We start from the raw sequence: 15079 nt of genomic DNA, 5'->3' as shown, positions 1-15079 counted from the left end.
TGGGAGAATCTGGTGTCTGCTCTAAAGATGTTTGGTCAGAACATAGATTCTTATAAAGGAACATGAAAGATTGAAAGGGCATGATAACAGACAGACTACGAATATGTGTAGGTTATAATTTTTACTGTATTTAGTTTGTACCATAAATGAAATATGACATGTCAGTATGGAAGACAGCACTTGAAAATAAGAGAAAGTGTTTGTTATATTTCCAGATTGCCAGTCAAATCAGAATCCTAGATGCTCGTTAAGATCTTAGCAAAATCTCATTATAGTAAAGCAGGCATCTTTTAATGATTCAAAAACTACAAGAATGTTTGAATTCTTAAATTGCATCCTGGAAAATGAGACTGTTAATGGAGAAAGAAAAGGAATTAGGATTTCACAACAACCTTTCTTTCAGCTTATAAAAGTAATGGGTAACATTTTCTTATTTTTAGGAGAACCAATGGTAAGGAAGAGCGGGAAGGAGAGAGAGAAAGGTATCTGTGTAAGAATGTGAGAATTGGAAAAATATAAAATTCCTCCTACTTTTAGGCGACATCCAATCAGTAAACAAAATGCTTAGAAAATACTTGTATTTTATAGTTTGGCCAGTTATATGATTCTTTATGGAGCCCTGGTAGCACAGTGGTTAAGAGCTACGGCTGCTAACCAAAAGGTCAGCAGTTCGAATCCACCAGCCACTCCTTGGAAGCCCTGTAGGGCAGTTCTACTCTGTCCTGTAGGGTTGCTCTGAGTCAGAAATGACAGCAACCATGTTTTTTTTGGGAGGGTGGGGGTGGGCGAGGGTTCTATTGAGCTAAGAATGAAAATTTGAGATCATGATATTTGGCCAGTTTATTTTTTACCCCCATTCTTTACACAAGGGTAAAATTATCAAAAACTACTTAACATTGTAGTATTCACCTAGGCATCTGATATTTGCCTGCTTACTTTGTATAAAGGAGCTGTGCAAGGCCCTGTGAGACTCCAGAGATGAGGGTCATGAGGTCCCAATCCTATAGAATGAAAGGTGAGATGATAGCGCTTTCAAAGGTTAATAAAAACAAGTGACTTCTTTTCCCCCTGGTGCTGTTGAGGGAAGAGGCTTATGCCTGCATCTGTCTCCAGATAAATGGGGCTTGTCGCTCCAAGTGCCTCAACTGCCGTATTTTTTTCTGCAAGTAATGTGACCACGTAACTAACGCGCCCACACATATAAAGTGTGGAAATGATGAAATTAAGTAAAACAGTTCTGACATAACGTGCCCACGCATATACCACACATGCCTGGTGACATTTCCAGAAGTGAATTTTGGCCTCATTCACCCATCCCCCCATGTTACAGGTAAATCATCATTCTGTTCATTTTCTTTAATCTCCTGCTTGTGTGTATACAAATAGTCTGAAGATGTTACTTTTGCTCACCATTGTATAATAAAGGTATAAGCCACGATCAAGAAGTCATAGATCAAGTTTGGCAGTCCCCCAGTAATTGGAAAATACACTATCAAAACTGAGCATTTGTTTCTATTAATTTATTAATTTCAACTAATATAAAATCAATACCTACCTTATGTGAAGTTTCCACGTGATCAGAAGCAGAAATTGAAGTCAGCAACATGTAAAAAAAATCAGTAGGGTGTGCTTATGGAAATAATGCGCAGAGGGGGTTGAGCGGTTGGCAAAAAAAAGTATAACATGCTTGTTAATTTGCGTAAAAATAATGGTATTTCGTTTTAGCCGTTTTGACAGAAATCTTTTTAAGAGATTGTTCCATACTTAAACACAGCAATCCAAGTGTTCTTTTGAAGGCAGAAGTATTCAAAATAATCGTGCTTTTTCTTGTTCACTTATAATCAAATTATGAGCAGCTTTTACAGTAATTTTTTATAACTGTTACTTAGTGATATATTTAGATGTTGTTAATGTGAGTGAAGCCCTTTGCCTCTCCCCAAATCGAGGGAAAGACATCAGACCACAGCTCCAGGAAGCTCAGAATACCCTATCAGGATAACTACCCCCCAATAAAACTTAGCCACACATATCCAGAAACATTACTGTATAACTATAAATCCTAAATATTACTAAGGAAACCCAGCATTTGTCCACATCTTGCTTTTGTGCAAGAATGATAAATGGAATTTCTTTTCCCATAATTACCAGCACTTTCATTAATAAAGGAGTCCCTGGGTGGCACACACAGTTAAGTACTCCACCACTAACTAAACCCAGAGCCATCGAGTCGATTCTGACTCACAACAACCCTAATCAAAAGGTTGACAGTTCTTGTCTGCCCAAAGGTGCCTTGGAAGAAAGACCGGGTGAACTGCTTCCAAAAGATCACAGCCTTGAAAACCCTGTGGAGCAATTCTACTCCAACACACATGGGGTTGCTGTGAGTTAGAATCAACTTGACAGCAACTGAATTTTCTTTTTTTTATAATTAGTAAAGACTTTCTTACAAATTCTTACTACCTTTACTTTTTTCTAAAAGGTAAGTATTTAAATATCTCAACCATACAAAATACATTATTATCAAAAAATAAGGTGCAAATCGATCCACACAAAGTTGACGCTACTTACCCATCTCAGAATTAGTTTTAGTCCAGCTGCCGTTATGACCAAAATCAGCCTGTGTACTGTAAATGACCCCTAATTATCAGGCAGGTAATATCCAATTTTAATTATGAAAATGAGCTCTGTAGGAGAAATCCACTTTAGCCTTTATAGTCACTTGATTAGAAATTCAAGCCAGATTCAGAAGAAGATGTAGCATGAGGGATGTCATATGGATCGTGGCCGAAAGCAGAGAATGCCAGAAATATGTTTACCTGTGTTTTATTGACTGTGGAAAGGCATTCTGCTGTGTGGATCATAACAAATTATGGATAACATTGTGAAGAATGGGAATTCCAGAACACTAAATTGTGCTGGTGAGGAACCTGTACATAGACAAAGAGGCAGTCATTCGAACAGAACAGGGGGATACTGTGTGGTTTAAAGTCAAGAAAGGCGTGCGTCAGGGTTGTATGCCTTCACCACGCTTATTCGGTCTGTATGCTGAGCAAATAATCTGAGAAGCTGAACTGTATGAAGAACATGACATCAGAATTGGAGGAAGGATCATTAACAACCTGTGTTATGCAGATGACACAACCTCACTTGCTGAAAGTGAAGAGAACTTGAAGCACTCACTCACGAAGATCAAAGACCACAGCATTCAGCATGGATTATACCTCAACGTAAAGAAAACGAAAATGCTCACAACTGCACCAATAAGCAACATCATGATAAACGGAGAAAAGGTTGAAGTTGTCAAAGATTTCATTTTACTTGAATTCACAATCAACGCCCATGGAAGCATCAGTCAAGAAATCAAAAGATGCATTGCATTGGGCAGATCTGCTGCAAAAGACCTCTTTAAAGTGTTAAAAAGCAAAGGTGTCACTTCGAGGACTAAGGTGAGCCTGACCCAAGCCATGGTATTTTCAGTTGCCTCATAAAAAAAAAAAAAAAAAAAGACTTTTTTTTTTACATATACTTACGAAAGCAGGACAATGAATAAGGAAGACAGAAGAAGAACTGATGCTTTTGAATTATGCTGTTGGCGAAGAATATTGAATATATCGTGGACTGCCAAAAGAACAGGGAACCGTGGTGGAGGAGCGGTTAAAGCACTCAGGTCCTAGCCAAAAGGTGGGCAGTTCCAACCCGCCAGCTGCTCCGGGGGAGAAAGATGTGGCCGTCTGCTTTCGTAAAGATCACGGCCTTGGAGACCCTGCGGGGCGGTTCTACTCCATCCTGTAGGGTTGCTGTGAGTCAGAATCCACTGGACTGCAGTGGATTTGTTTTTTTGTTGGCCAGAAGAACGAACAAATCTGTCTTGGAAGAAGTACAGCCAGAATGCTCCTTAGAAGTGAGGATGGGAAGACTTCGTCTCACATACTTTGGACATGTTATCAGGAGGGATCAGTCCCTGGAGAATGACATCATGCTTGGTAAAGTAGAGGGTCAGTGACAAAGAGGAAGACCCTCAATGATATGGATTGACACAGTGGCTGTAACAATGAGCTCAAACATAGCAATGATTGGGAGGATGGCACGGAGCTGGGCGGTTTTCGTTCTGTGGTACGTACACAGGGTCGCTATGAACTATGAGGTGGCAGAAGTAAAAGCTTAATCATGGGTCCCAGTTACGTTTGATACTCTTTTCAGTTTTAACTTTTACTTTTGAAGTCTCTCTTGTTGACGCATCTAGTTGGTATATGATTGTTTCATAGATGATTCATCTGACTGAATAAAATCATAGGCAGCTATTAAATTTTTTTTTAAGTATATGTGCAAAGGCTACCCAGTAGCTTGATCAGCCACAGTATAGAGAGCATGTGCATGGCATTGTCTGCTCTTTTGTATGTGTTATAAAATTCAGGTGGTAGACTAACGGCGATGAGACCTACACAGAGGACGAAATCAAGAACAAGTCTAGGCTTGGAAGAACTTAACGTTACCTTTTCTATTGTCTTAAATAAAATACCATCTAATGTTATTAATTTTGAATTGAATAAATGATTCCGTATGCATACCTGTCATTGTACCTAAAAAGCATGTGGTAACATTTCATAATCGTGTAAAATTGAATACAACAGCTGAGGAAGTTCTAGGTCGTATATATTTCCGTGTACTGGAGCTGGAACACTTTCAAGTTGTTATTCATAAGATGGCAGCATACCTTTGGGTGGATCTTTTAAAGTCAGAACAAAGCCTTCTCTTCATTCTGTGCTGTAATAGAAGACACCTGATCTAGGCTTGGAATCCTAGCCATTTCATAGTTGTGCCTGGTGTTTGCTTTTTATCCTGTGGCTACTGGTACAAATAGGTATAACTCTAGGGCCTGGGGAGCCAACTTACTGCTTCCTGCAGCTCTTCCTGTACAGACCTTGAACAATTAGTGAAGAACCTCTCGGGAGATTACACCAACATGGCTGTCTTCGCAGTGATAGCACTGGGTGTTCAGGATTTATCACAATGTCCCAGTGGATAATAGAAACACCATTAATTGAGGAAAAGAAGCGGATGTTTAAAAATTGCATACCTTTAAAACAATGATTACATATTACAGTGAAATTCAATTAATGTCTATAACTTAGTAGTATTGTACCAGTTTTAATTTACTGGCTTCGATCATTGTGCTGTGGTTATATAAGATGTTAACTTTAGGGGAAGCTGGTGAGGAACATATGGGAACTCTTCACTAGTTTTGCAACTTTTCTGTAAGCCTAAAATTATTTTACAATAAAAAATGTTTAGTTATTAAAAAGATTTTCAAAATTCTTTTTCCAATCCACCTGTGTTAAGGAGGCTTTACTTAGGAAAAACTACAGAAGTGAAATTAAAAACATTTCTGACTGCCAATCTCATTACTTAAACTTGAAATTTCACGTTAATATAAGGTACACATAAATGTCCGTAGGTTCAGCTGAGAATTTCATTTTTACCTGGAAGAGAAAAAGGTAAATAAGCAAAGCATCCTGGGAAGTACGCCTACCTGTGTTTCTTAGGGCGTATTTTGCTGCACAATCACCGTATGAGCTGAGACTCCAATGCTTTGGTTTTTCACCTTTGGAACCCCCTTCCCTCCTCCTGCCTCTCTAGTCATTTATCTGCCTTGACAGGAATGATCATTAGACCTCTTTGGTAACTGAAATGCTAATTTAGGTTGAGAAATTATGATAATTTAAAAATTCTTGTTTTGACAGGTCTTCTTAAAAAAAAAAAACCTCCGTTACAAACCCAGATTATTTAAACAGATTTTATTGACATCAAAATCTTCTTTAGGAACATGCACGTTGTAATACAGCTCCACTAGAAGCTGAGCTGGGGATGGTAGTGAGGAACCTTTCAGTGTTTTGTGTACTGCTCTATTTGCCTGCAAGGCACATGGTCTGGGGGGAACCAGACAAACCCGCCTCTCCTTCCCTACTCCCTGTCTGCTGTGTGACCTCAGGCAAGTTATTTCACATCGCTCAGCACCTGTCCTTCACCTGTTCGTGGAAATAATACATACTTTCCTTGGTGGCGTAGTGGTTAAGTGCTATGAGTGCTAACCAAAAGGTCGGCAGTTCGGATCCACCAGGTGCTCCTTGTAAACTCTCTGGGGCAGTTCTACTCTGTCCTATAGGGTCACTAGGAGACTGAATCAACTCGACGGCAGTGGGTTTTTGGAATACATACTTTCAAAATTAAGTGAGATAGTATATGTAAAATCTTCAGCAATAATACCTGCCACATGGTTGGTGCTCAGTAAGTAGTGACTAATACTGTCTGTGAGGAGCCCTGGTGGCGCAGTGGTGAAAGCACTTGGCTGCTAACCAAAAGGTTGGCAGTTCGAATCCACCAGCCACTCCATGGGAGAAAGATGTGGCATTCTACATTTATCTTTACATTGCATTTACAGCCTTGGAAACCCTATGGGACAGTTCTACTCTGTCCTATAGGGTTGCTGTGAGTCGGAATCAACTCAACGGCAATGGGAATGTTGTCAGTAATAATCATTTATGCTATTGGCCTACACTATGTTTTTATTCCATTTTCCAATCTAAAATTATTTGAATGTCGTAAACAGCAATACTTAGACTTTCCATGAGTAACCTTTCTTTCTAGCCAGTTTTCGTCACAGTCCTCCGGCCCTTCCATATACATCAGTGGATATGTTGTCAAGGATTGAATTGTGTCACCCCAAAATATGTGTCAACTTGGTTAGGCTATGATTCCCAGTATTGTGTGGTTGTCCTCCATTTTGTGATTGATATAATTTTCCTATATGTTGTAAATCCTAATCTCTGCCTGTGGTTAATGAGGCAAAATTGGATTACGTTGAAGAGGATTAAGGTGGGCTGTAACACTCTTGCTCAGGTCACATCCCTGATCCAGTGTAAAGGGAGTTTCATCTCACAAGAGATGAAAGGGAAGTGAGCAGAGAAGGGGGACCTCATAAGAAAGCAGCACCAGGAGCAGAGCGCGTCCTTTGGGCCTGAGGTTCCTGTGCAGAGAACCTCCTAGACCAACGGAAGATTGATGACAAAGACCTTCCTCCAGAGCTGACAGAAAGCCTTCCCCTAGAGCTGACACCCTGAATTTGGACTTGTAGCCTGCTAGACTGTGAGAGAATAAATTTCTCTTTGTTAAAGCCATGAACTTGTATTTGTTACAGCAGTACTAGATGATTGAGACGTATGTCATTTCAGAGTACTTTCATAATTCACATATAGTACTTCCTACCAGGCAGGTTCTTTTTCTTTTGCTGTTTTTTAAGTGAATTTAAAGTTGCTCTCAAATGAGTCATTTGTAAACAGCACAATTCTTTTTAGATTGATCTCAATATCACTTTTCCAAAGTTTCTGTACTTAGACAATTCCTCATTAAAAAAAAAAAAATCATTGCAAACTCATTATTTCAGCAAGGTGTATTGGACATTGACATAGTTTGTTCAGTTGCTTGGATATTTTAATTCCAGAGGAAATGGCGGTCTGTGCGTGGAAGTAAAGTGTCTTTGTACATACTGTTGTTTGCTGTCAAGCAGCTGTAACTTGTAGATCCAAATCCAAGTGTTTCTATACTTCACTGAAAAGGGTAGTGATCTTTCTGTAAATATGAGTGTAAGAGTGAGTGAGGGCCTTGGCATCATGTTGTCTCATCCAAATCTCAGTTCTGCTGTCTCTTGGCAAGTTACTTCGCTTCTCTGGGCCTCAGCTTCCTTGCCTGTAAAATGAGGATAAAAGTGACACATACCTCATAAGACTGTGGTGAGGATTGAAGGGGTTACTGTACATGAAGTATTTGGTGTGGTGCCTGGACGTGGTGAGCCGCACAGGAGTGTGGACTGTGGTTGCTGCTACTGCCGTGATTTATATTTTGCCCCTGGAGTTTCTCACTTGACTTTAAACCTTTTGATTTTTCCAGAGATTTGTATTTGTTTTAAGATATTTACTAGTATCCATTTCAAATGCAAAATGATTTCTTTCTACGTTCTTAGACTAAATTACTCTGGCCAGGTGATAGTGGAAAATTACGCTTATCTATGGAGATTTCTATTTTTAAACTGTGTAAGCCATCGGAGTCTATTTTGGGTAAGTGTTTTTCCCCCCGGGGCAACCATTTTTTTTCTCTCCCTAGATTACAACTGGCACCTCTGTGAAGCCCTTTCTGTCTATGCCCTTCTCTCTTTTATAACTCCTTTCTGCTCCCACTGTACCCCTCAGAAATTAGAATTGGGACTGTGACCTTTCCCCGTGACTCACTGTGCCTGACACATGGTGGGTGCTCAGTAAATGTTTGCTGCATTTATGAATTATAAAGTATCTTTGACTTGTTCCTCCTTTTTGACATGTAATTCACATCTAGTTATCCGTTCTTTATTATTGCTTATAAGCTTAGCATGATTATTAGTAATTTAAGACTGGAATAAACCTCTTCTCTTTGGGAGCCTTGAATATAACCATAGACCTAAGTGAAGATGACCCTCAGCCGTCAACAGAAGTCTCTTCTGGGCTCAGCTTTGCTTTTCTGATAAGTCCGTGAGGGGAGGAGTAATGGTAGAACTGGCCTTAACACACATTTTGCCACCATAAAAGTAAAAAAGCATCTGGGACCTGGAAAATAAGCTCGTGTGAGGGGCCTTATTCTCTAATGATGCAAGAAAATGTTATTCTGCTGTTTCATGTCTTATGTTGCCTCCAGTGCTTGTAAGAACTCTGGAAAAATAATGTCTTCTACAAAAGCACACAAACACATATGCAAACATTAGAGCATTAACTGAAAATATATCAACTATTACAACTATCTTTGGAAACCCATTTGTAAGAAGCCTTTTTCCAGCTTATCTGTGGTCACAAGTAAGGTTACAAAAATCTGTTAGATAGCTGCACTTAGTTCAGTAAATGTAATAAATACATTTTTAGGTAATCATTCTCATTAGTTTGGAAAGAAGGAGATGTTGAAGTCCTCAGACACCATACAGTACTTATATACTTAATTTGTTGAGTAGTTTGTGTAGTTAGGTGTCTGATTTAAGAAAAGTTGTTTGAGTTGACTAAATAAGCAGAGTGACGTGTCTTTATTGGTTTCCGTGGTATATTCTCCATCTTTGTAGTGGTTGTCTGAACCTTGCAGGTACAATTTCTCAGTGGGAAACTATCAAGAGTAGGAAATTAGGACTGACTGTGCTGTTTTTCTTTCAGTTGTGGTATATATAATCCCTAAAAATCATCCCTAAAAATGTCCTGTTACTATTAATAATAGGTCATTATAGTGATCTGGCCATTCCAACTAACACATTCAAGAAGTCTTTGTAGCAATATTTGTGGGCTTCTTTTTTCTTTTAGTGCATGCCAATGTGCTAGAGGTCCTCGCCAACACAATAAGGCAAGGAAAAGAAAGGGAGGAAAAAAAGCCATCTTGATTGGAGAGGAAGAAGTAAAACTGTCTTTCTTCACAAATGAGATGTGTAGAAAATCCATTGGAACTGACAAAAAAATCTACTAAAAGAACTAGTAAATGTAGCAATTAAGTTTAGCAAGGTTGCGGGATATAAGATCAATATAAGAAAAATCAGTTATATTTCTGTCTGTATTAGCAACGAACAAGCAGAAAATGAAATTTTAAAAGACATGGCCATTGATAATGGCATCAAAGATATGGAATGCTTAGGAATAAATCTGACAAAATAAGTGCAAGACCTGTATAACAAAAACTGTAAAACATTGCTAAGAGAAATTAAAGGAGACCAAAAAAAAAAAAAATGGAGAAATAAGTCATATTTGTGGGTTAGAAAATACAATATTGTTGAGACCTCTCTTCTCCCCAAAATGGCCTGGAGATTCGGTACAGTCCAATCAAAATCTCGGTAGGCTTTTTTGTAGAAATTGGTAAGCTGATTTAGAAATTCATATGGAAATGCAGAGAACCTAGACTAGACAAAACAATTTTGATAAAGAACAAAGTTGGAGAACTAACACTACCAGGTTTCAAGACTTAAGTTATAAAGCTACAGTAGTCAAGGAAGTATGGAATTGGCATCAAAATAGACCTATTGATCAATAGAACAGAATACTGAGCCCAGAAATAGACTTGCATATGGACAACTGATTGTCAATAAAAATGAGAAGATAGTTCATTGGAGAAAGGACAGTCTTTTTCAATTGTTGGAACAATTGAATATTCATATGTTTAACAAAAAAAACACTTCAATCCATACCTTGCACCATAAATGAAATAGTTGATACACCTATATGTAAAACCTAAAACTAAAATTTCTAGAAGAAAACAGGAGAAAAATCTTTGTACCCTTGGTTTAGGCAAAGATTTCTTAGATAAAACACCGAAAACATCCATCAAAACATAATTTGGACTTCATTAAATTAAAAACTTAATGTTCTTTAAAAGTTAAGAGAATGAAAAGACAAGCCACAGACTAGGAAATATTTCTAAGTGACTTGTATCCATAATATATACAGAACCCTCAAACCCCAGCAGTTAAAACAGACAACCCAGTAAAAATATGCAAAACATTTGAACAGACACTTCACCAAGGAGGATATGTGGATGGCAAATAAGTACATGAAAAAAAAAAAAAAAGCTCAACATCACTAGTCATCAAGGAGATGCAAATTAAAACCACAGTGACCAGTGTGACAGTCCACCTTGTTGAGAGTCTCTCTTTTGCTGACCCTCATCTTTACCAAGCATGATGTCCTTCTCTAGGGAATGGGCCTTCCTGATAACATGTCCAAAGTAAGTGAGACAAAGTCTCGCCATCCTCACTTCTAAGGAGCATTCTGGCTGTATTTCTTCCAAGTATAGCTCTAGGATTATTTGTTTTTACAATTCAAGTGATGTACTTATCATGATTCAAGGTTTTTATAGCAATTTAAAGATGCTGTGAAATAAGTACTTTAATTACATTTTTATATTGTTTGATGCCAAAATAAATGGAAAATATTCATACTTTGTGTATATTGTCTTCGATCTGTGTCTTTGCTTAGCCCCCTCACACATCTCTTCCCGCAGAGCTGTGGTTTCAGTGCTGCCTCGAAGTATCTGTCAGCCTCCATCTTTCTAATCCTCTACAGCTGCCTGAGGGAAAGCTGCTACGATTTCTCACCTCAGCCACTTGAAGGCTGCCCAATTGTTCTCCATGCTGTCCTGTGCTTTGTAGCCACAGTAACTCAACTAAATAGAATTCTGTTTAATTCTCTTATTAATTTAACTACATTAATTCTACTAGATTTTAATGTAATCCTTTGCATTAAAAAAAAAGTATTTGCTTCATTTATAAATAAAACCTTTTAATATTTTGAAAAACAAACAAAAAAAACCCACGAGATAACACTATTATTAAAATTAAAATATAATGACATACCAAGTATTGGCAAGGATGTGGACAAACTGGAATTCTGATACACTGCTGGTGGGAATATAAAATAGTACAACCATTTTGGAAAAATGAGCTGGCAGTTTCTTAAAAAGTTAAACATACACCTACCATGTTTTCCAGCCATTTCACTCCGAGGTATTTATCCAAAAGAAATGCAAGTGTGTGTCCATACAAAGATTTGTACACAAACGCTCATAATGGCTTTGTTTGTAGTAGCCTAAAACTGGAAACAGCCCAGATGTTTATCGACAGGTAAATGCGTAAACCAACTGTGGTACATCTATCCATACAATGGAATTTTGCTCACCGGTAAAAAAAAAAAAAAAGAATGGACTATTGATACCCCCAAATAACATGGACAAATAATGAAGTTATGCTGAATGAAAGAAGCCGTATTAAAAAACAAACTAAAAAAAAACAGTAATTCTTGTATGCATCCATTTATATAAAATTCTAGAAAATGCAAACTAACCTGTAGTAACATAAAGATTAGTGATTGCTTGAGATGGAGGGAGGGGGAAGGAGGGGCAGAAAGGAGGGAGTTACAAAGGGACACTAGGAAATTTTGTTGTTGATGAATATTTTCATTACCTTAATTGTAGCAGTGGTTTCATGGGTGTGTGCATGTTTGTCAAAACTTTTGCATACTTTAAATATGTGTAGTTTATTGGATGTCAGTTATTCCTCAATACAGTTTAAAAAAAAAAAAAAAAAAGTGCAAACTTGAACCGAAACTAGCCCCTAAGGTCACCTTGTAGCTAAATAACAAATTGGCCAAAAAAATGAGGATCACCCATAAGTACTGTGCTCTTTTAAAAAATCACCTACCTGAGACCAAAAGGTCAGCAATCAACTTTAAAAAAGGTGAGAACGTAAGAAAATAGGGAAACGGGATTAATGAAAACAGAACAACCAGAACAGAAATAATGAGAATGTTTATGCATTGTGAAGCGTGTAACCAATGTCACTGAAAAACTTGTGCAGAAATTGTTGAATGGGAACCTAAACAGCTGTGTAAGCCTTCACTGAAAACACAATAAAATATTATTAAAAAAAACAAAAACAAAAAAACGTGTGCTTTGCCATCAGATAAAATGCCATCAGATAGCCTGGGTAAAATGTGGATAATAACAGGACCCAACGGTTACGGCTGCTGTGGGGATTGTGGCTTTTAATATATGTAAAGAGACTAAATCATGGCATTATTCACTGTTTTGCGTGACTACATCTTACCTCCTACTCGATCATGAAGTCCTGGTGGGCATAGTGGGCAGCACCATGTCTCTGGCATCATGTTGCCCAGTTTGAAATCTGGCATAGGTGTTTGTATAATTCTGAACCTATTACATGAAAAATATAAAAGGTCTTTGAAGAATGTTTATATTGATATTTAAGCAACATAATTAGCATCCTTCAGACATGTACAGCACAGATAAATATTTTAAAAAGACCTGAGGAATTTTCCATACACTGTTCTGGACTAATTTGTAAATTGTGGTATTTATGTGTTTAGAATTAACTGGGAGATATTTAAAGTGTTGCATTGTCTTAAAGATATATACTATATTTTTATCTGTACACATAGACACAAATATGAGTGTATGTGTGTGTGTGTCATACATACTCCCTGAAAACGATTTCCTTTGAACACTAATGTAGCTACCACCCTCATGTCTAACTTATTTAGAATGCAGTTAAGTCCTTGGGAAAATCACTTATGTCATCACTGAAAAATGCCACCAAAATAGCTTCTCACATAAGTTCCCATCCCCAGAGCTAACCCACAGGAGGTTCCGATAAATTCAAATATTTAATAACTTGTATTTTTCTTTCTCCTCAAACACAGGCGCTCTGGTCCTGGAGGCAGGGTCATGCGGTGGATTCTTGGCAGTCAGCAGTCTGTGGAGCTTTCGCAGGTGCAAAGGATTATATTATACTGGGGAAGACCAAAGCGGGGGAGAAAAATGTGAGAATATTAACTATGCAAAACCGACATTCTTTAGAAATTCCAGATTGTTTAGATGAAGACAGCCCCAGTAGTTGTTTAAGAAAAGAAAGTGTCTTAGGGGAGGAAAAAACCTGCTAAAAAGGTGTCTACTTGAAAGACAACCAATTTGTTTTTGACAAATTTTTCTTTTTCTTTTCATCTTTATTAAAGCCTTCACTCAGGCCCTGGGATTATCTTAAAGATGATTTATAAACCCTTCTGTGGGAAGAGGCTTGCTGTGGGGGCAGGGCTAGCCGTGCAGCTGTCTGCCCAGGGCAGTGGTGCGGGGTGAAGCCATCTCTGCAGAGGGCAGTGATTCACAGTTCGTGTGACACGCCGGACAGACAGCGCTGCAGGTTAACTGGTGTCAGGAGAGCAGAGGATACGTCACAGGTCACCGAAGGCTAAACAAGGCTGAACCTCTCTGTGTGGAAAATACGGCGATCTCAACATCTGAGCGTTTTCTAGACAAACCACGAGCAGAGTGACAGTGTGCAGTGTTGTGTTAGCCATCACTTGGCCAGCGTGTGAATTTTCCAGGCAGGTTTTAATGAGGACCCGGATGCTTTGAAGAATTTATTAAGTGATAGGTTTAACAGTCTTCAATTGAAATACATTTTATTATTGCGCATAAGGTAAATTAGAATTACAGTTGAAATAAAACGAAGTGGAAATTTGCCGGAAAATTGTAAACTGTTAGTTTAGAGGTGAAGTCAGTAAATGAACAGATACGTAGGCTAAGGATGTCAACTTTATTGGAAAATAATTACTTTCCATTTTGTTTAATGATTGTTGGATTGGGGTTTTTGTTGTAGATACTAGGAAATAGGAAAACATACATTTAACAGGATTCTTTATTAATAACTCGAGCTGTTTGACTTATAGAGTCGATAATCAAAAAATAAACTTGCCTTTAGATGTGAAGCCAACCCGGAGTGATGGTGATGGATAATTGTTTCCACATGACGCACAGTCATTTGTGTTGAATGAGTAGGTGGTCTGGATTCATTTTCCAGGGGTCAGGGTCGTTATCCCCCAGTCTCTCAGAGAAGTGTGCGTTTCTGTTGACTGCCTCATGGGCCTTGGGGACCAAGTGAGCGTTATGGAAATTTAGCCATCCTGGATAAGGAAAGCCATGTCCTCAAGTCTACAATACTGTAACACTCCATGAGTTGAAATGAATGTATTTCTCCGGCCCCATTCCTCAAGAAGCTAATTCAAAGATTTGCTTGCAAATACAGTATGAGACCATTTGCATTCATCACCGCACCGCTTTCTGAATAATGCTCTATAATACCCACTCGTTTAGATAGAAGGGGGCGAAGAACCTTTTTACCAGGCACCTCCTGACTGCTGGGCAAGATGCCCTCCGGGCTCTCTCACTTAAGGTGGCCCTGAGGAGTGCAGGAGCCCTGTGCTCTCATGAACGCTGAGGCCACCTGTGGGGACAAGAAGGGCAGTGATGTGCCAAAGCCACACAGCTCATGCAGGCTGAGCTGTCCCACTTAGAGCATGGTTAAGCCTCTTGTTCTGCTTCCAGCTAAGGAATGAGTAAACCTTCCTGAGCGCCAGTTTCCTTACTTGTAATGTAGGAGCAACCCTCCTGCCGTAGGGCATTTCATCAGGGATTAAGTCAGATAGTGGATGTGTTCGTATTTTGTGATCTGTAAAACTGG

The 15079-nt window shown here is 38.6% G+C and overlaps 1 protein-coding gene across 4 annotated transcripts in view; it reads left to right on the top strand.

The window, feature by feature from the left end:
* Positions 1-15079, top strand: part of SLC25A26 (solute carrier family 25 member 26) — a 152726-nt gene that overhangs the window by 126022 nt on the left and 11625 nt on the right. For all 4 annotated transcript variants that reach the window (XR_010319069.1, XM_010590068.3, XM_010590067.3 and 1 more), the window contains one exon: positions 13263-13332. Coding sequence is in view for 3 of the 4 variants with exons in the window: in XM_010590068.3 (XP_010588370.1) it covers positions 13263-13332 (70 nt within the window). In the remaining variant the exon portion in view is untranslated. The remainder of the gene's footprint in view (positions 1-13262; positions 13333-15079) is intronic.

The sequence above is a fragment of the Loxodonta africana genome, chromosome 22 (genome assembly GCF_030014295.1).
Source record: "Loxodonta africana isolate mLoxAfr1 chromosome 22, mLoxAfr1.hap2, whole genome shotgun sequence".
Taxonomy (NCBI): Eukaryota; Metazoa; Chordata; class Mammalia; order Proboscidea; family Elephantidae; genus Loxodonta; species Loxodonta africana.
Note: the sequence above shows the minus strand (reverse complement) of the source record. Positions and strands in the feature narration are given on the sequence as shown.